The 22,210-nt window shown below is 47.3% G+C and overlaps 3 protein-coding genes across 3 annotated transcripts; 1 reads left to right on the top strand and 2 right to left on the bottom strand.

The window, feature by feature from the left end:
* Positions 1-1,467: 1,467 nt before the first annotated feature.
* LOC118510475 (ADP-ribose pyrophosphatase, mitochondrial) lies at positions 1,468-3,041 on the bottom strand. Its single transcript, XM_036052343.1, has 2 exons — positions 2,429-3,041; positions 1,468-2,348 (listed from the first exon to the last, which is right to left on the bottom strand). Exons 1-2 carry the CDS (start codon positions 2,709-2,711, stop codon positions 1,696-1,698), a joined length of 936 nt encoding a protein of 311 aa, XP_035908236.1. The 5' UTR covers positions 2,712-3,041; the 3' UTR covers positions 1,468-1,695.
* A 1,041-nt stretch (positions 3,042-4,082) lies between these two features.
* On the top strand, positions 4,083-5,724 carry LOC118510473 (probable chitinase 2). The gene is made up of 6 exons (XM_036052340.1): positions 4,083-4,194; positions 4,260-4,439; positions 4,498-4,598; positions 4,690-4,797; positions 4,862-5,116; positions 5,179-5,724. Exons 1-6 carry the CDS (start codon positions 4,107-4,109, stop codon positions 5,650-5,652), a joined length of 1,206 nt encoding a protein of 401 aa, XP_035908233.1. The 5' UTR covers positions 4,083-4,106; the 3' UTR covers positions 5,653-5,724.
* Positions 5,725-17,284: 11,560 nt separating this feature from the next.
* LOC118510472 (trypsin-3-like) lies at positions 17,285-19,538 on the bottom strand. Its single transcript, XM_036052339.1, has 2 exons — positions 18,275-19,538; positions 17,285-18,187 (listed from the first exon to the last, which is right to left on the bottom strand). The coding sequence occupies exons 1-2, from the start codon at positions 18,738-18,740 to the stop codon at positions 17,310-17,312; spliced, it is 1,344 nt and encodes a 447-aa protein (XP_035908232.1). The 5' UTR covers positions 18,741-19,538; the 3' UTR covers positions 17,285-17,309.
* Between the last annotated feature and the right edge of the window lie 2,672 nt (positions 19,539-22,210).

Here is a 22,210-nt window from a genome sequence, read left to right as displayed (position 1 = left end):
CTTAAAACGCTAATCCGACATCAAATATGCAATTCAACCTCGTTAACCCGTTTACCAACGCTGGTTGAGATTTTATTTTAATCCCCGTTCCTGCCGTGAGAAAACCGGTGCCGCAATCCCCTCAGTCACCTTCTTCTTCTTCTTCTTCTTTGGCACTACAACCTCGAGAGGTCTCGGCCTGCCATTTCTGGCTTTCTGTGACTTAATTTTACCCGTAGAAAAGTAGTCAGCCTTAAGTACGGGGAGGCGGTCTGGATGGGATTTGAACCCCGGCCCTGCCGTGTGAAGACCGGCGCCGCTGTCGCCTCGGCCACCGGACCGCCCCAACCCTCAGTCACCGGACCTCCCCAATTGGCTAGAACCATTTGAAATGATACGAGAGTTATAAGACGAAACACAGTTTACAGCTCCGTTAAGGCAGTTTTCCATTGGCTAGGTAGGACTCCGTTAAGTTAAAATTCTGTTTTCCGATGTTGAAAAAGAGTTATTATTTATTTATTTATTGGTTAACGACCACTTAGGGTCTCTCTCTCTCTCTCTCTTCTTGGCCTAACGACCCCTTAAGGTCGTGTCTGTTATGTCTGGCTTGCTAGACTTTATGATTCCATGCAGTTAGATAGTCAATCCTCACTACGGGGGTAAGGTCCGGATGGGATTTGAACCCCTGTCCTGGCATCCTCGTCACGACCACCGGCCCGCCCCAAAAGGGTTAACAAGGGTGAATTGCATATACGATCTCAGATAAGCATTTTATGCTGTTGACTTTATTGAGATATTGTTTTTAAATGCTAAACTGGTCTGGAAAACCCTGCAATCCTGTTTTTGTATATTTTCTCTATTTTCTTGTTAATATTTCCTTTCAAAACATTCCTTTTTATTATTTGCTCTATTTTCTTTCAATTTGTTGAACAAATCTTTTATAAAATTCAATCCTCTAGAAACCAAACAATAGAAACTGCAGCAACAACTAGAACAATCCCCGGAGATGTTTACTAAATACCTTGTACAACAGCTCGTTGTGAATGAAACAAACAAATTAAAATGAAACAAATAGAAAGCAAATTAGAAGAAGCAGATACATCCTTGGGTCATATAGAAACAAGACACATTTCCAATCGAGCAACAGCATTGAAGCATGAAGGCAGAGGGAAGAATTTCCTCCAGCAGAGGAGAGAAGCTAAGTGAGTGAGCATGTTAACTGATGTGAGGGAAGAAAGAAAAATCGAACTTTAACCCCCGCATAAAAAAAAACCATTGTCGCATTAGTGCTTAGAAATGCAGTGCAGCAAAATCTCCATGAATCTCGTGTGACAAATTCGAAACAAGGACTAAGAACCGATTATGTGTTTGCTGCAACGAGATTAACCGGGAAGGGAGCTGCAACACGGGTTGCAGTGAACCATGCGAAGAAGGGATGAAGAAGAAAAAAGAGGGGACAGAAGAAGAAGAAACAAATACATGTTACGATTATTTTAATCACCAACCAACATGCCAGCGGAGTAGAAAATGTTGCATTTATTCCTCTGTTCGTTTTCTCCTGGCCCGATAGTTACGTTCGAACTTTCCAACACAGGCATTGTCTCGAAGGTCAAACAAGCCTTCCGAAGAATCCGAAAAAAAGGGTCTGCTGTGTTTCCACTGATGTGCGTGCCAATCACTGCTTTTTATGATGATACACACTCCTCTGCACGCCTCTCACCAGTGCGCTTCCAGCATATCGACCACACGCTTGACAATGTTCGAATGGCTGGCGTACAGTTTCACCTCCTCGCCCACATCCATCCAGCGTACCTTGGCCGCATCGTCCCCGGCGTGCAACGGGAACCGTCCCACAACCGAGCCCGACTCGTCGTGGAAATTCACCGCCACCGTTTCCATCCAGGCACAGTCCGTGTTGCGCGGATCATCCACATATCCTTTGTAGATCTCGGTACCGGCCGCAAAGAACTGTTCCACCTCGCCCGCCATCTCGCCGGCATCGTTGTCCATCGTTTCCTCGAGAAACTCACGGCGCAACGTCGCACTAACCTTCTCGCCCGGATCTACCATCCCACCCGGGATGGCCCATTCGCCACAGTCCTGCCGTTCAATCGCACACATCTGCAGAACGCGCTTGCCACTGGCCGGGTGCACTACCGGGCGGCCTTCCTCATCGAGCTTCCAGCGCGTCACGACCGGATCGGCCGCATGGTTCGGTCCCCAGCGACCAAGTATTCCTCTGCCCCGGATACCCGTACGTCCGAAAGGATTCAGCGGGCAGCTGTCCCGTATTTCGTACGCCCCGACAAAGCTCACCCGGTTGACCTTCCCGTCCAGTTCGTTCCAGTTCGGTTTAAATGAGGTGTTATCTGAAAGACAGCGGAAAACGCGCGTTACCTTGGGGTTACCAGGTTGACCTTGACCCAACGAGCCCCTTTTCTACACTTACCGATATCCAAGTCGGCCCACTCTTTCCCTTGCAGGATGGGTGATTCGTGAAACGGTGGCTGATAGTCGGAGTACGTCTGGGTCCAAAAGACGGACTCATCCGGGACCGGATATCGCCGCACGTCACTCTGCGGGTACACGTTGTTCCGGCAGCGCGAGTGTTTAAATATTCCCGGAATGATCCGTGCCATGGTTTCGAGCGACTGTTCCACAGCACCGCCACAGGACGGACCGGTGCCAGCGACGGCCGATAGCAATCTGCACGCGGATTGCCGTACCGCCATCGTGTCAAGCGCGAGTCGGAGTTCGGATCGGGGTTGATTATCTTGCGGATCCGTTACATAACCCGAGGAGGCGCACGGCACCGGCGGTGTGTGAGTGTGACCCCCACCCGCGGGAGGGAGATCAATAGGAAAATAAATAACACACCAATGCCAGGCAACTTGCAGCCCGACAGCACCAGCCACGAAACCGAAGGATAACTTTATTCCGTGTTGATGAGTACGATTTATGACGCGCCTTCTGTTTGCGCCCGGCGTACTACACCTGCCGCACTGGCGTTCCGGTGGTCGTCCTTGCTGGGTTTGTTTACGTTTGCCGTGTGGAGCATTGTTTTTGTTGATGGGAGAGAGCGTAGTCGAGCACGATGTGTGAGATGGCGTGCGTGAAAGATGTGCCGTCCTGCTCACGCGCACAGCTGTGTACTGCGATGCAGCGCGGTAAATGGGAAAGACTACGATTTGTTTACAATCAGCTGGCTTTGTCACGCACACAGCTTCGACTGCATTGTGGGCAACGCAGTGGACATGGAATCGGAAATGGAATTCTTTTTATAAGCTTTGGAATTAATTGTGTTTTACGGATTTTTTTTAATTTACTGTCAATCCAACAACAACAGAATAATAAAAAAATTATGAAAGCATCAAAATGGCGAAAGCATTTCTTTTTATTTTAAATTGGCGGTTGATATGCAAAAGTTGTACAACACCTTCACGCATTTTGCCGTCGTTCATGTGGGTCGATGCAATAAATCTGCCCACAAAATGCTCGAAATAAAATGATACAAATATAAATTGCGAACCAATTTGTAAACATGTCAAGCTACGGATCCTGCTGTGACAAAAATAGTTGAACCAAATTCGCACGATGGGCCGGCTTCAAACACATTTGAATGTCAACGTTTACCGCTGCGAGGAGGTCCATGTCAGTTTTTTTTTGCACTTCGACCACACCGAAACAAAACCGGTCAACTGCACTGGGGAGGGGGAGTTTGGACAGAGCAGATGGGCAGGACCGTTAATGCAGGCGTGCGCCAGCTGAATGCATTCAAATATAACGCCTCCAACCAACCGCTTTTCGTCGGTCGAACGTTGACCGGCACGGAAATGGCAGCCACCCAAAATGTCAACCGTAGAAAGATCGTTGCACGTTTCTGGGTATCTGTTTCAAGGTTGTTTTGAAGAAAACCGGAGCACCAACTGCGAGTTGGGCAGGAAAAAAACGAACTAGCCCACGAGGCGTCAAAGACCCCAGTAGTCGCGAGTGCATATCAGTGAGGTATCGCTGATCTGATTTCGAGATGTAACAGTTCCATGCTTTCAAAAGATAGCATTTTATCTTGCCGCAATACGGAAGGAAGGTCCATTTGAATGGAAAACACACCCGTACGGTTAGTTACAATGCAACCGTTACAATTATTGGGCATCGGAGCTATATTGCTCTGGAGTTGTGGGATCCTGGTGGATGGAGCTACGGAGTGTCCTAAAAGTAAGCCATATTGTCCAGGTAGAATTGTTGCGTATTTTAAGAGAAAAAAAAATTGATACCCTTAGGACCCTATCGTGTGGTGTGTTACTTGGCAAGCTGGTCTAATTATCGCGAAGGCAGTGGATCGTTCAACGTCTCGTACATAGTTCCGGATCACTGTACGCACTTGGTGTACACCTTTGCAGGGTTAAACATAGGCGGTGGAATCGATTCCCTCGATTACTACAACGATGTGAACGTGAATAGTAAGTGAAAAATATTTGAAGAAGAACTACAGTAATGATGATCTCTTCCTAAACGTAGAGGGCTATTCGAAGGTTGTAGCCTTGAAAGAGGAGAATCCATGTCTGAAGGTGCTGCTCGCGATCGGTGGATGGAACGAGGGTTCGGAAAAGTATTCCCTGGTAAGCGCTTATCAGTAGCAGCGGGAAACACAGACACTCTCGTGAAGATAACGCTGTTTTCTTGTTGTTTTGGTTGTTGCTGTACCGCAAGATGGCCGAACGTGAGTCAACGCGGGAGGCTTTTGCTGACCAGACGCTGCGCTACTTGGTTCACTATGGATTCGATGGACTGGACGTCGACTGGGAGTATCCTACGATGGTATGTGGGATGTAGGGGATAACTGTGATGTAAAGAAGATCTCTTCTAATTCGCTCTCTGTTAGCGCGGTGGACTTCCGGAGGATCGAGAAAACTTTCTCCTACTCATCCAAACACTAAGGAGCAGGTTCGCCCGGCGCAAGAAGCTTCTGACTGCGGCCATAAGTGCTTCCAAGCAGATACTGCAGGCTGGATACGATCTGCCAAAGCTGTGTGAAGAGCTTGACTTTATCAACCTTATGACCTATGACTACTCTAGCGAGGTTAAGGCCACACTGGATGCTCCACTCTATGGCGATTCGTCTACTGGAGAAACGATTGTAAGAATGTTCAAACTGTGAGGAAGTTCTCTATCTAAAGGTACTTCTAAATATCCTCCCAGGACTCAACGATCACTTACATCAGCAAAAGTGGCTGTCCAATGGAAAAGTTCTCGCTGGGCATTACAACCCACGCCAAAACGTACACCGTCGTGCCGGCTAGGCTCATGGCACCAGGGATCAAAGCGGTTGGGCCGGGCGCACCGGGACCCTACACACGCAGTGCTGGTTCGCTGGGGTACAACGAGGTGTGCGAGATGTTAAAGCCGAACAGTACCGCTCCCAGCCAGTGGGTTGTCAAATCGATGGCGCAGAATGCGGTGAAGTACGCGTACCGGGACGATCAGTGGATAACGTTCGACGGTATTGAAACGATCGGTACGAAGGTGAAGTACGCGATGGACAAAAAGCTCGGTGGCATCATGTTTTGGACGATCGATACGGACGATTTTCAGGGCGACTGCCATAACGAGGCGTACCCGTTGCTGCAAACCGCTCTGAGGATGTTGGGATATGGGAAGAAGACGCGAGCATAAGCTGAGCTCTGCATAAATAGTTTAACAATAAAAATATTGGCTCATGAATGAAGGAGAAGGCAATCGGAAATAGGAAAACAGTATCATTCGATTGGGCTTGAAGACCTGATCTGGAACCTGAAGTTGGGATGTGTTTGCTGATCAAATAGAGTGTAGCGCTCATAATACATCCACTTGGGGGTTTGGGCTGCAGTTGGTTGCCTAATGTTTGGTCAACGAGTTTGAGACGCTTTACCATACCATAACACCGCCAGCCAGCAATCTGTATCGATTTCTCCGGAGTTCTGTTTGCTTAGGGAACCATGAGGCCCGGAGAACTCAAACCTACGTCAACGTCGGGGTATGGGGTATCCTTTATTTGCATACTGGAGTTCTTGACTTGCCCGCTTTAGACACCGCTGTTTGGGAACCGGTTTCTCTATTTCTAATCAAATAGAATCGAACCAAGAAGGTAAGGGAAATAAAACTTGCCTTAAAATAATCTGGATTCGAATTTCGCTTTCGATACTGTCAAAAGCTGGAAAAAAGTGTGGATGTGTTGCATGTGGGGGAGCCTCCCTGAAAGAAACCAGACTGGCGGACTGATTTTAATCGCCAACCATAAAACCATTGATCCCAATCGTGATGCAAAATTTGAATTTATTATTGAAACTGCTTAAGATCCTGGGTCCGGGTCGGGCTGGAGTTCCCCCAAAAAGTCTTCAGTTCCAGCTCGTTCTGTCGCAAAAATCGTTGTCTCCTTCCTTTCGGCCAGTGCTTAATCTGCTTGCTCGATCGGTCCCAGATTCGCTTTCATTGCGCTTTGTGACTCCCCGTATCGGGTGGTGATCGATGAGATTATGTAAACGCATCGGACCACGGTGGGAGGAAGAAGTCCCAGAAAGCCGGTTTCGCTTCGCTAATCGCCCCGCCAGCGATTCGGCCAGAATAAACTCTATAAAAATGAACCGTCCAGTATCGGTGCACCATTAGTTACTGGTTCGGCTCGGTTCGACGAGGATCGTTCATTAAGCATTTTGGCTGTCTTTCGTGAAGCTCAAGTTGCGCTTAAAGTTATGGCAGTGGTTCGAGGCTATCTGCTACTTTCCGTGCTGGTGATTACACTTTTGGCGATGGCCGTAATGGCCGATACCACCAAAGACGATACGAGCCGGGAAGCAAAGGTTCAACCCAAAGCGGTACGGTCGGCATCACGACCCTTACGTTCGGCCAAAGCTGCGTCAACGGCACATCAAAGAAGCGCAGTGACGACTACACAAGCTCCAATCGAGTCCACCACACCGAATTTGGCCAACGCGTACGAACAGCAGGTGCTCGTGGTGAAAGGTAACCCGTCGGAGGAGAAACTGAACGAAGAGATTCGAAAGGCAATCCGGGCACTGCTGGGACCGGGCCAGAGCGACGAGGTACAGATCCGCGAGCTGAAGAACGAGGAAGAACTGCGCCGCTTTGCACCCGGAGCACGTCCAATCGGGGTGAAACTTGTGCCATAGGTAAGGCCACCGCAACAGGCAGGAAGATCTCATACAGTGGAGCATTGATCGGAACATTGCAAATCGTCTTCAACAGCACCCTCATTAAGTTATGACAACAAAAAAAGAGTCGGGTCGGGTTAAACGGATCGGCAATAAAATTTACCGAGAAAACTGAAATTCTTAAACTTCGCTTTTCTTTCTCCTGTTCAATATGTCTACCGAGCGGCACCAAGTAATGGAGGTCAGAATGTTTGTCTAATTCGAAAACAATTAAATCGTTATTACTTCCGGCGCCGACTGTTGACACAAAACTTCCCTCATTGAAAGTTGCTCACTAACTTTGCTCACTTGGACAAGCAGCCGGGCCGTGACAGTGAGTGATATGTGTGGCTGTGAAGTTCCCCTTTTTTCCCTGACATCATTACTCATCCTGTGGCATCCGATGGGGGCAAAGGAATGCTTCATAAACGGCCGCACCAGCCGAAGAATTCCACCTCGATCTCTAATGAAAGATAAATAGGTCTGCGAGTTAAAGAGTTCCCGGGGAAGTAACTTCGGTTACGAAGAATTGCCAGACAAATGGTTTTGCAGAGTAACTCTCCAAGGAATCGGTCAGCCCCACGGCAAGGGAATATTACTTGGAATATCTCATCCAGTAAGTACATCTCCCGAGAATTCTTCGTAAAATATACCTGCTCGATGTTAAACTTACTGAGAAAAGAAAAACTGGCGCTGGTAGGGAGTGAAAGGATAAGCAAAGGTTACGGTGTCCAACAAATCATACAGACCACCGCACCACACTCGGTACACACCGGCTGTAGTACTTGCACCGTTTGGTTTTCGTTTCGTGGTGCGGGTTACCTTCGATTTACTTTGCAAACTACACAGCACGCTATCACAATCCCTCGGGCGATGGTGCTGAAAGAAGTTGCGGAACCACCGGAAGGTGGTCAAGCGGGTCGGAAGTGGGCCATAGTGTCAGGGAATGTGAAAAAAGGAGGATGGAAATAGCTGTCCTCGGTGCACTTCCAACACAAAGCACGCTCTCGTCCGAACTATTCCGAGCTTCCGTGTACATCGTGTGATTCGTCGTCTGTCAGGGTGTTGAGTTGGCCGGATGTTCGAACGGATTGCGGAAAAAGGGAAAGAAAAAATGGCAGACGGATGCAGTGATAAAGTGGCGAAGGGAGTGAGAGTAGACAGTAGTGGACGGTTCCTTGGCTCAAGTGCAGATTTTATATGTTCTGGAGTGAAAATATTGACGAGTGTTGGTACCTTGCAGGACCTATTCTGCAAGTCGTGTTTAGTGTTTTTACGCTCAAAATTCTCAAAAATACTTAAAGCTCTTAGTACATGTTCATTACTTCTGCTATTAGTAAATAGATGGCGCCACTAGAAATATAGTTACTTACTTAAACTGCCATACAAAAATCACTTGTTCTCGATGACCACAGAGACATATTCTCCAGCAACGGGCGTGCATCGTCTCCGCAAAAAGTGGTTCTTCGCTCGGACGAACACGAAACTCGAACTTCAAATTGATCGCTGACGAACTATAACACGATTAGACGCTTGACGCTTCCGGGAACCAGCGCAGCAGAACCATCTGGGAGTTATGGTACCGAGATTCGTACAGCCAGATTGCCACCCGACGAATCGCTGAAAATTGCATCGCAACAACGGAATGAGGCAATAACAACTCATCAACAGGGAGGCGCAGATCTTTCCTTTTCGGTGTGCACAACTTTGCGCAACTTGAGGCCCTTGTGAGTGAGCGTACCAGCAGTGCCAGCACCAGCAACAATGCCCTGAGACATGGAGTTGAAGTTGGGAAGCTCAACGCCAGCCCAAAACAACACCCAACTCCCAGCACTTGGCTTCGAGATAAAGGGAAAAAGTTTTAAATGAAAACTTTTATTTATTTTCCTTTTTGCTCGAACACGCCACGGGCACAAGTGGTCCGGTCCTGTTGATATTGGGAGGGCTTAGGGGGCGGGAGTTCGGGTCGGACGTCTTTCTGCGTGTCCTTGCGTGGCGAGTGTTTTGTGCTGAGGGATTTCCATTTCCTTCCGCTTCAACCGCTGGCACATCCGTGTGCAGGCACTTCCGTTTCCGATTTTGGAACGGACAAGTGTAGGGTCATGTTTGTGGCTTGCAGCAGGCACGTGGAACTTCCAAATGGGAGGTTATTTGGTTGGAATCGGAAACTCCAACCACAGCGCGTTCAGCGATTCAATTTTGAAGCGTGTCCGTTCGAAGGAAAAGTGTTCACGTACGCTGTAAACGATTGAAGGCGCCCTGCAACTTACAGCCCGAACCCCAATTGTGCTCTATTTTGCCGGAAGGCCCCAAGGTTGGCACGGCAGAGTTGGCCTTCCGCCATGTCCATCCATACCGTCAGACACACACACACACACACACGTGTACACATTTCAATTTGAAGGGTCTTACGGTGGTTTTCGCGCAATTTTCCGCGAAGTTTGGAAGACTGGCCGCGTTTCTGCATTCGGCAGCATAATCCAGAATTTATTTCGCCATATTTGAAGCGTATTCGTTGCAACGCTTGCAGCTGGGTCTTCCCAGTCGTCAGTAGAACCCTTCCTGCTAGCAGACCACTCCATAACCGCTCCAGAGCAAAAGAAGAAAGATTGAATGAAATATGGCTTTCGTGGGCATTTGTTCCCCGTTCCCGGGATGTGTCTACCGGAAGACAGCTGGTGCAAAAAACCAACCACACCAAACCCCCCCCCCCCCCTCCGAAGAAGAACACTTACTTTATGCTTTACTTAAAATAAAACGCCATTTTCCTGCCCAATCGCGAACCAGGGCTATGATTATTTACCATCGTCTTTTGCTAGCGCTTGCCTTATCCCGACACGTCCCGACAAGGTTCGTGAGGGACGCGAATTGAGTTATAAATTTTTCTACCACCCATTGGCCAACCTCCTCCCAAGGCCCTCTGACTGTATCCTGGAGCGGGGGTGTGTGAGTTATAAGTTATGATAAACATACTTTCCACGAACGCGTTCCCGTGGGAGAGGTACAGTCCATTTGAACTATTTCGCTTTGCTTCGGTTCGCGACCCACTTTAGAGTGGGGCCGGTTTTCCGTCCATTGCCACTGCAAACTGGAATGGAATGCAGAAACTTTAAGTAACAATACTGCATCAGCAGCATTCCTGGGATTTCTGTCGAAAAATGACTTGGGAGAAAATTCCGTTCAGGGCTTTCCTACGACTTTCTTTCGCTCTTCTTCGGCATGGGCAACAGGTATTGGACGCGTTCCAGGTTAGTGGCAGCATCTCCAGAAGGCTGGTAAGCCTAACGTCGTGTATTCCCTAGTTTGCTTTTGTCGGGTTTGGTGGAAGGAAAGCAAGAAAGAAAACGAACTCCAAAACAATGCCCTTTCATGATTGTAGATTCTGAAACTTTCCCGGAACACGCGCACACGCGTCGCCTGTTGAGGGCGAACATCTCGGGGAAACGGGAAAATGGGACGATATTGGTGGGAAGGAAGGCAGTACACGGCTGATATTTATGAAACACCAGCCAAACAGCGGGTGGACAGTGCCAGCCGTCCAGATAAGCGATAATGTGAGAAGCGCTCCAATTTACTGTGAAACACGACCTAACGTAGCGTGAAATCGATTCACCGGTGGAGGTTTTCCGATTTTTTAAAAATAGAGAGTTGTGGTCTTAAAATCAATTGAGCCTGGCGGAGCTTTCAATTCATCATCTGTTGCTCTGCGCGGTGATGTGCGGGTGGTAGCAAAAGCTGCTTTAAGGGGTCTCTTTTCAAAGAGAGATAGACTTTAATTATCCAAATTTCGATGGAATTTTGAGCTAAATAGATTCTAAAACATGCTTTGAACAATTCTCTTTAATGTTTCAATTAATTCTGGTTGAAGAAGGCATGCCTGTCTTCTATTCCACTAAAAAGCGCCATCTGTATGTAACAGTAGCGCCCTCTGTGAGCATTCTTTGATTTAGAAAGTAATCTTCTGTAGTTGTCTGCGGTTTCTCTCAAGCAAGAGAGTTCTTCTAACTTCTAAACTATTCTTTCAAGTTCCTTTATTTACACAAACTCTCTCTCTCTCCAATGTGTACACTTCTAATATCTCTTCTGAGAAGCAGCTTCTCCTCATTTACTGCGAGTGCTATCCAGGAGGAACTCACTGGAAGTGAAACTCATTCTCGCCGAGTGGTTCGCTGAAAAAATGTACTCAGCGCAGGAAGTAAATATGACAACAAAGGAGCTCACACCACACAGCAGAAAGGTCAACAACAAACAATGCATTCCGGGTTTGAGCTTAAGCTTAAAGAGTTCAGAATCGCCCAACATTCATCTCCTAGCTCCTATACTCTTCAATATCTTGTCTTCTTCTTATCCATTGTGTATTAACTTTAAATTCCTTTTTTTCAATACATTCTATTTCTAGTCCAGGAAAGTCTCCCGATACAAACGCAACTTGCGCCACTGTTGTGCTGTGAGAAAACTTTTCGGTAACTTTTGCTGCCCGTGGCGCAACTACTTCACCCCAACCCCGGGATTAGTGTCGAACAAGTGCGGTTTGCCAGCGCTGGCTTACGGGGAAAGCAAAGGCAAGTCTTTCATCAATTAAATGAGCGGTTGTCTTCAACGTGATGCTGGTTTGTTGATTGTGAAGATTAGAACTCCGGGAACGCTGGTGAGTCGCATCGGGAAGAGGGATTTGTTCAAGTCACCAACCAAGTTGGGTTTTGTGGTTTTTCGTTGGCTTTACCCCGCAAAAAGTTTAGCTTGAACCTTGCACCGTAAGATGGGATTTGTTTATGGAAATTTGATCTAATTCTTCATGCCACACTCACCATTCGCCGAGATTCCTCTCTACTCATTTACTTCCCCATCCACAATTCCACTGAGTAAAGCAAAACGCAAGCCTTCGCAACCGCTATCGATTAGCTTTCAATAAGCATCCTCATTCGTCAAGCATCATCTACAGCCATCATTACTCTTCTCCGGCCAAAATAATCCATCTCACTCACCAGGACGACCAGGACACGCTCACGCGAATCTGCTCACTCATGGCGGTCGTTCAGTATGCTGCTCGAGTGCAGTAGCGTAAAGCGTAATAAATTAGCATCGAGCTTTAACATGAAACCAAGCGCGAAAGAAGCGTACAGTAGCAACAAACAAAAAAAAGGGAGAACCTCAAACGAGAACCTACCGAGCAAGGTCCACTCCATGTGGCGACTAAGCGAATCATTCGCATGAATTGGTCGGGAAAATGAAGAGCAACACTAGGCCAAAAACTGGAAGCGAAATCCGTGATGATTGCGCATTGTTCGTATGGTGTGCGGGGATATTTTTTCTCCCCCATGGTCTTTCTCCGTCTGTAGTCAGCCATACTGTACTATACCTCTTCATGTACCTTGTGTGTGTGTGTGTGTGTGGGAAAAAGAAACTGATTCCACGTGCCTATACACGTGCGTACCGGCAAAAAAGGAGGCTTCATCCTGCAGCGCTTGTCTCAAAGGAGTTTGAAGGGACGAACGAAGCTGGAGCACTCGTCCACGAGGACGATGACAGCGACGACGTGATCCTTTACGGTGGAATGCGTTGGCCTTTCCCTCCACCAAGCCAGCAGTCAGACAAGTTACCACTCACCACTCTGTTTGGTGTTCGATTACTCCGTTGCGTGGTGTGTGTGTGAGTCGGTTCTGTTTATTTTGCCCTTTGGGAATTTGTGCCCCGTCCGATTCGCTTTCCACTCGAAGGAAATACACACCGAAGAGCAAATGAAAAATCTTCAACAAATTGTTTCTCTCCGAACGAGTGAAGCACCGGGCGTCCGCTTCCCTTTTTCGTCTATTCGTATCCATGTGGTGCAGGGGTTTTGAATTTTCCAGCTAGCAAACGGGCACTGGCCAGCATTGGAGTAGCACTTACATTACGACGAGCGAGATAAAAGTCCCGCCCTAGACTCCGAACCGGAATGACCTTCCAAAACCATGGTTCGCGTAACCGGAATTAGCCGGATATTTGTTTGCCTGATATCCGGTCCACTGTCTCCACTGGATTGCAACATTCTGCCACGCCATTTTATTTGTCCTTCAGGTTCGCTTTTCACTGCTAGCTCTGTTCGGACGGCCCGTCCCCTGGGTGGTTTGTGTCATTGGTGTGTGGAAAAGTTCTCCGTACATTGTGTATCCCCCCCCCCCATGCTTTTTCTGCTTCTCTGTGACATTTTGACTTCCAATCCTGGTAGCGAAGCTATACTGGGACGGGAGAAAAAGGTTGTTTGGCGCTGGTGCAATTTGTGGACCCATTCACTGTGACACTAATAAAGCTTGCCGTTGGGTGGGGGAGATAGGGTGAAACTTATCGACACGGCGTGCGAAAGAAACCAGCGTTCTGATTGCGCTGAAGATCACATACATAAATCATGTTTGTATGTGGCGTCCTTTCAAACAAGCAGCGCCATTCATGCGTGACAATTTGAGTAAACACACACGCACACACGGAACGATATTTACCTTTGCAGGGAAAAGAAACGATGCGTTTTCCCTTTCCTTATTAAACATTACAGAAGCAACCTTTCATCTAAGGAAATATTTTAATGAATGTGTCTGGTTGGGTCGGTGAACCATGGAATTGGAAAAACAGACGGGTTTCTACAAAGCGAGCCCTGTTTAAATATGCTGACAACATTTAAAAGGTTCACAGTTGATAGTACTTTTTCGTATTATTTAAAAAAAATTATTATTGATTATTAAAATTATTTTCTAAATTTGGGAATGATTATTACACATCAGACATTTCATCTGTATCTCAAACCCCAAAAAATGGAGCCTATTTTGGCAACCTTTAACCCACCGTGCCGAAGGAAAAATCCTACCAGCGGGAAAACCTTCCCCGGACGGTGAGCCGGTGAAAACCAAAAGAAAGCAATCCGTGTACACTCGGGCCGATGGAAGGCGTAATGAATTGTGCAAACTGCAAACGAAGCAAAGCGAAATGAAAGCGTAGAATAACTAACCGTTCCGGTGAGCACGCACCGGTACGCGGCCCCGGGACGGAATGTGTCTGCTGCACGCGCTCGCCTGTTGGCTTTCCACATCCGTCTGCAGTTAACGCAAGCAACCGGCAAGCGCAAACGTACGCGAAGAAATTCAATTTTCATTTCCCCACCCAGTAGAGTTCAGTTCAGTCAGGTTGTTTGTTCACGATGGTTTTTCTTATTCCGAGTTGTTCGATCCGTTCCGTATTTTCTTTTTCAGGCGAGCGCTATGGTTGATTTCTTGTGCCGATATGCTGGCGCTCGCCGTGGTCGTTCTTGATCATGCACACACACATTAGCGTAGCTTGGTGGTGGAAAAGCGCGAGTAGCGGGGACATTCCAAGGAAAATTTTCGCATACGTTCTGGAGTTGGCCGATTCCCTTTTGCTCAGCTCACGCTTTCAAGTTCACGAGCGGCGTAACCAGAAGGTAATAAAATAAAGCTTTCGGCACTGCTAACAACGGAAAAGATCAAAAAGGGAAAACTTGCCCGAAAAAAAAAATTCGCCATTCGAATGGAAATGGAGTCTCGGCTTCGGTCCTCAGGAACTCTGGTCCACCACCGACGGGCCAACAGCAGTTAAGTATCGAACCCCGCCGGAAGTGTGATTTGTTTCTCAAATTGAATTCCAACCCACCGGCATCCGCGGCATCCGCGAGCCACCCTGGTGTTTGCAATCGTTTATTTTATTTCTGCTTACTCAGGAGGCCAAGTGGTTGCTGTAAATTGCTCTTTTCTTGTGCCTTTCCCCGATGCTCTAAACACACGAAACAAACAGAACCAAACAAACACACGCACACACACAAAAAAAAACTGGCAGTTCGAGAGCAAACAAACACTCAGGCCAGCCTTTTTGCAACACGGTGCAGAAGAAAAGCTTTTAAGTTGTATTCGTGCGCTGTAAAGTGGTTGTTTGAAAAGCTGTCAAAAACGGGCTTTCCTTTACTCTACCTCACACAAGAGCAACAAATTGTCACTGCGCCGTGTCTTCCTCCTGGTTGAAGAATGTACGATTTATCGAATAAATTTACCTGCTACACGAGCATCAGCTACAACTACGGTGCGGCCCACCAACGCGGATGCCCTTGAAGATGCAAACACAAACACCGAGCCACGGCCTTTGATGTTTGCTGCTGGATCGCTTGTAGAAGAACGAGGCGCAACAAATGTCACAGCAGCAAAAAACAGGTAACTGGTGCGTGCCGAGAGTACACCATATAATCCTTCAAATTGACTTCTCAATTGACCTGCCACTGTGCCGCCGAGTGCTCGCTTAACTCGATGGCATTTTCGCATTCTTCGTGCTAGGATAGGTCTAGTGACTCTTGTGGAGAAGAACGCGCATATGAAGGATGTCTTACGTGGGTCCTTTTTCTCTCTCTCCAAACCTTCCTAAAACAGAGCTTGTAATCCTTCGTACCAGACGGCCTAAATCTTGGAAGGAACATGCCGGATTTTTTGCTTCTTCATAAGATATTTGAAGCACTAAAAAAAATGTGATGAAAATGGCGTTCGCCAAGAAGATCTTAGAACCTCATTGTTTGCTTATTCATGGTGCATTTTTGTGTGAGGTTAATTTTGGGACTAGACGGAGCGACGGTCCTTGCTGGTGAGTCTTGGTGAGAACTTCATCAAGCTATTGTTAGATGAGCTCTCCTTTTTTCTCCATCAAGTTGTAGTACAATTGGCCAATTAAAGTGTCCCAAGTAATCAGCTATCATGGACATCTTAACTTCAATCTTCTTTAAAATGGCAGTCCTCTCGGGAGGAGATCGTTACGCAGCTTATAAAGAAGTTGTGTAGCTTTTTTTTCTCCCTCCAATAGCGAACGATTGTCTAGCGAAGAGCCTCATTCTTCTATTGATGGTGGAACAGTCTTTAGCATAAATTATATCCAGTGATCCAGCTGCTGGAGGAAAGCTAAAACGATTCAGCCCTTCAGTCAGCTGGACCAAACGGAGACAAAAATTCATCTCCAATGGCACAAATCCCTATTGCCAGTCGACCCAGCGATGGCCACAAATCGTTGCTCATCATCATCACCATCATCGCCAGATGGCCGTGCGGGGTTTTCTGTGCCAGCAGCTGAAATCGTCGACTTCAGTAGCAGACGGGTGAAAATGAGAAAATGTGGAGCGAGTTGCGAAATAAAATATGCATGGTCAAACCGTCCCAAGCCATCAACGGGAGCCTGCCTGGGCGAGCTGTGCGAGAGTGAGATGGAACGGTTGGGATATACTTGAGTGTGGTTAGTTGTACGGTTTAAGTTGAGCCAGCATAAGGAAACGATGCAGTAGCGAGCCTTGTTTGATTCGTCGAGTTGGGCCAACTGGTTACGACGGATCCCACTTTTAGAGCTACCTCCCATTCCTTCCAGTTTCCTACGGGCATGTTGCTTACAGCGCTTGCACACAGGCAGCTGAACCAACAGCTGGACGCCATTGTTTGAAGGTGCTAAACCACCGAAACACCGGTAGCCCGATGCACAGATGCAGTGCCGTTCAGGAACACACACACACACACCGTGGCAGAAACGACCGATGCAACGACTACTGCAACTACCGGTGACAATGTACACGATTGTAGGTTAGTTTGCTTTGGTCCCATAACAACTACGCTTATGGCGCACTGGCACCACCACTTACACTCGGTTGTATGCCATATCACGGTTGGTTGGGCCCGTAAAACTAAAACTAATTAAGTGGAATAGTTAAAGTTGGAGTGATGGTCGGTAGGAGGTAACACGGCACCAGGTAACTGCACGGAGTGAGACCATAAATATCATTAACCGTTCCGGGATATGGGCTTATTGAGCGGGTCTAACTTTTCATCTCATCGTATCGTATTTCCCAGGCTGGTGGAATAATCCTGATAGATATCTAGTTAAATAAAGTTTATAAAAATATTTCCAACACTCATCAGTAAAGCTGGCTTGACTTCGAAATGCTAGCTCACACCGTAACTTCAATGTCTGAGTCATCCTCAAAACACTTTTCGCGTGCGCGCCTTTTGACCCGCCATGCTGTACCCTTTTTAATGTGACGCCCGTGGACGCCTAACTCTCGGCGGAATAATTGACAGTTCCTTATGCGCCCAATAGCCGTCCAAAACACTCAATTCGAAGAAAATGAAGCCCGACGCTTTACGACAGCAGCACGGTGCTAAACATTATTATTACACCGAGAACGGTACGCCGTCCCGTGGCTGCGATCCGAACCGTTGCACCACTGTTCCACGTGCTTGGATCGCTGTCCACTGATGCTTCAATCCACCGGCGATGCACGAACACGTCGGTGTACACGCCGGGAAACTGAGACCTCCCGCAGCCCCAACCGAAGCTAACGACACCATAAAGTGTACCGTCGCAAACCAGCGGACCTCCGGAATCGCCCTGACACGCGTCCACTCCACCGGCGAAGCTACCGGCACAAAACGTACCACCGGGGACGTGCAAAACCCGCTGCAAGGAACGCTTGCAACGGTCCAGATCCAGCACACTTACTTCAGCTTTCTGCAGACACACGGGCTGGAACTGTTTTCGACCTTCGCGCGTTTGACCCCAGCCAAAGATGGTGCAGCGTTCCCCACCGCTCGGTCCGTGGTTTGGCAGCTCAATCACTTGTAAATTGCTGGGAGGATCTCCGATACCGAACGGCGCATGCAACGATACGAGCCCAATGTCCGCGTACATACTCCTTCGGTTCCAGTCCGGATGGCACAGGTATCGGAACACTTGGCGTTGCTGCATACGTTCCGATCGATCGAACCGATTCAATATGCCGGCCACTACGACCATGTTGGCCGGATGCGTCGTAAAACAGTGTGCAGCGGTCAGTACGCGGTGGGCAGTAATCAGTGAACCACCGCAGAACAACCCACGTCCGAAGCCGTACCGACGCTCATGGTGGAGATTTCTTAACGATACGTGGAAAGGAGCATCACCGTCGAGTGCATTCCGCCCACCAACGATGCGATCTCCAAGGTTCGAAGCACCCTCGGAGCAGTTGTAGTGTGTGTACTCTGGAAATCGAATAGGAAAAAGGATTCTCATAAAAAATTGGATGAACTTTTGGATTAAACGAGTTCCGAAAAAAAATGCCTCTCAACCTTCCTTCATCACCGGAACGTCGTCGGTTTCGTTCGCTGACAATATAACTTCTGCCACACGGTATGGATGACTCTCGAGGGTATTTACCGTGCAAGGCTTTATCTCCGGCCGGCGACACATGTTCCCCGGCGCAAAACCATCAAACTTGCCCAAAAAGTCGGTACCCGTCCGGAGCTCTTCAGATTGTTTCCGTTTATCAATTCTTTCGTACCGAAACCAATATCCCTCGGGTGTTTCACACGAGGACACTACGCCATATCGTTGTCCATCTGTTGCACCGTGCCCTATCGGAGTGGTGAAGTGATTTTGAAGCCTTTTCAAGTTTTCCCACAATTCTTCAGGTTGTCCGGTGAGTTGCACAACACCACACAACTCACATCTATTGGTGGCATCACCAATCACCATCTCGCTTGCACTTGGGACAAGTCCTTCGGCATGGTGTCCTTGTGCAGCTGAGGATGCCATCGACTGTTCACTCCGTACCGAGCCACAAATCCACAACTTCAACCCGAACGCACCTTGACTCCCGGACTCGATCCATCTCCACCTCAAGGTTGCTAAAATGAAACGGAGGCCAATTTGAAGCAATACACAATGCTGGTTTCACCTCTCCACTATAAACTACTCCGCTCACCATTAATTCCAGGAAACTTTCTTCCATCATTACCGGACGGGTTTCTTCCTGCTGACGGTTCTAGTGCATCCACGTCTTGGCCGGATTGATTCGAGGTCGAACGGTGGGAGTGGCGGGGGCAGGGAGAACTTTGAACCAGAAGTGGGCTGATGCCTTGAGCAGATTGCAGCCTGACGACCTGTTTGCGGTTAAATGATTGCACAGAAGAGCCTTCAAAGTAGCACTCTATCAATTTACTACCGGCGCTCTGTCCGTCTGCCGGTAATTGGGTGTGCTTTCTTCGGGAAACGATTTCTTCGGGGATTACGCTCCATTGCCCGATGGTGCTGCCGGTACTCGACCGTCTTTTATCGATTTCAAGGCTCGGACGACGTGCTAGGCCAGGCGAACGAAGGTGTTGTTGAGTGGGCGCTATCAGCAAGAAGGTCAAGACGATGGACGTAACTTCCCAACTCGTCACCATGTTGTGTCGTAATGGGGCTTCATTTTTTGGGAACTCTATTACACAAAACACGCCCCAACAAACAGCTTTTCCGGACAGGTACACCTCACCAGAGCTTAATTTGCACTCACTTTGCACACCAACAAATGTCATCTGTCAATATCTTCCCCCTGCCTACTAGACGCATCCTTCACTGTCATTTAACGCGAATAGATTGCCTATTCCTGTCCACAATCGGAGAAACAAAAGCAAAAAGGCCGGCAACAATTTGAATAAAGTGGTTTTCCAATATACGAACACAGTGTTTGCTGGAAGTGTTAAAAACAACAGACACTCTAGCACAACAAAAAACTCTCGAAACAAAAATCGCCACTAAAAGACTAAACTGCTCCATCGCATTTAATTTGTGTGGGGACGGGGATGGCCACTCATTCTGGATGGCAGATTTTTCCCATTTTCACGCTTTTTGCTCTACGCAACCAAGCATGAGCATGGTGAAACAAAATGGGAACAATTGCTACTACTTGCCGCTGGTGGCCGGTTGTACCCTGGACCCCGTCGTCGCCTAGGACGGTGCTGCACATTGGCCGAGGGAAAAAGTGTTTCATGTTTGAAGTTTTGTGGACCATGTTTTCGGTTAGAATTCGCGAATGCCGGCTGCATATCTGAAACGGCGCACCGATCGCAGTTCGGTGGATCGTTGGAGAGATGATAGGCTCAGTCGCAACGTTCGCTCGCCCTGCCTAATATTTATTGCATTTCCATTCAAATGAAAACTCGCATGAAATATGTAGGCAGGTATGCATTCTGGAATACCGCCTGTGTTTGCGCTATTTTTGTGCCATGTTATTCTGCTGCTGCCGCTTCTCTGCCGGTTGATGGTGGTGCTGGGGTGTGATAGATTTCGGGGATGATTGTTAGTGGGCGTTCTTTAATCTGTATCGGGCGTTCGGAAGCTGGGGCACGATGGTGGAAGGATCCGTAGATGGCTGATTTATATTCACCCAGCATCGGACCTTAGTCTAGAGCTTCAGGAACACAGAACACCGGGGAAATTGTATTTGTTGCGTTTCAATTGGACCACGTGGGGATTTTTTTTTGAACCCACGGAAGCAAAACATGTGGTTCTCTGGAGAGTGAGCGGTTGGAAATTGTGCTTAGCCTTGGGATCAAGTTAGATCCCATCAATTTGTCTGCCTAATTTTGCATTAAAAGCTTCTAAAAATTTAATTGAAATATTCATCTGAATTTAAAACCAATCTTTATATCCTTATAAGTAAGTGAAAGTAGCTTTGTGAATAAAAAATAACGCGTTAGATTTGAACACACGATTAAAAATGGATATCCAATACGTCGAGCCCCATCACGAAAGACGTTTACTTTAATACTTGTGGCGTCCACAATCACTGCGCCGCATCGAAAATTCATTGCGCCTTTGCGATCTCAACTCGACGCGACCAAGTTCTATCTTTCGAATCAGCTGACACACGATACAGCAACACTGCCGGACGATGTACCGGAATGCCATTTATCATTGATGTTTCGGCAAATTGTGTCCCGAGGAGACCGGGAAAGACTTACATATTTTATCACGTTTTCATTACGATTTCAAGGTTCAAACGGAGCAATTTATTGTTGGTCGCCGATGTCGCCGTCGTCGTGTACCGACCACAGTTCAGCTCGGTTGTGCCGGGAACGGTAACAAATTTCGGCGATAGCTTCAAACGTGACATGTACGCTGGGTGGGGATCCTCGTGAAGGGCAACAGAATTGAATTTCGTTTCATCTTCCGTTTGCTGTTGACGAAGAGGATTGGAAGCATCGGTTTATCATCTAATATGCATAAGGCTTGGCATGCTAAATGGGATAACAGAAACGTTTGGCAGAGAAATTTTGTTGGGGACATTTTTCATTTTTTATACAATATTATCTTTTTTGGCACCAGGCAAAAGGTTCGAGTTTATATTTCGAATGCTGCTTCGAAAGCATTGTTGATTTACATTACATCGAAATTTGTCTTCATAAGAAATATTTCCTTTCTTTTCTGATGCCAATGCTAGTGCTGGTATAATTCAATTCTGCTTACGCTATGGAAATGAGATACGCACAATTGAATACAAAATTCATCACAACACAGGGAAAAAAAAGAAACAAAATTTGTGACGAAAAGAGAATTTATTCTACTCTACTGTGTACTCTGTCTGTGTATGTGAACCATCGAAGCAGAACCAAGTCCTCCGATTGAGAATTGAAACAAGCTCGACCCATTCATCCACATCGATCGATAACTTCGAACGTAGTATTATCACACCCAAAGGATCACCAATGCATCAGCAGAAAAAGACAATTGGAACTGTGGTACCTATTGCCGAACTCAATTGTTAGAGAAAAGCTGTCCAAAACGAGAAATAGGTTTATTTTTATTTTTATCGAATCTCAATTGGATCCCAATCAAATCTCAAGGGGATCCTGATCGAATCCTCATCAAATGCCAATCGGATTCGGATCGCTTTCGAATCTGATTCGAAACGGATAGGGATCGTATTCGGCTTGCATTCGAATCGGATTGAGAGGAGAATGAGGTCTCAAAGGTCCAAAGCATCTATAAATAAACGATTAAAAAATTTGAATCGGATTCAGAACCTCATTCAACCCGACTCGGAGTCCAATCCTTATCGAATCCAAAATGGATTCGAATCTGTTTTTTAGAAGCCAAACCGATTCGAATCTTTTTAGTAACTGCACCTTCGAGTCTTCCAAATCCGGAATCCCCCAATACTAGTGAAAGTGATAGGGGCAGTCCGGTGGCCGAGGCGACAGCGGCGCCGGTCTTCACACGGCAGGACCAGGGTTCAAATT

Source organism: Anopheles stephensi, chromosome 3 (assembly GCF_013141755.1).
Source record: "Anopheles stephensi strain Indian chromosome 3, UCI_ANSTEP_V1.0, whole genome shotgun sequence".
Taxonomy (NCBI): domain Eukaryota; kingdom Metazoa; phylum Arthropoda; class Insecta; order Diptera; family Culicidae; genus Anopheles; species Anopheles stephensi.
The sequence above is the reverse complement of the archived record's forward strand: the minus strand, read 5'-3'. Positions and strand labels throughout refer to the sequence as shown.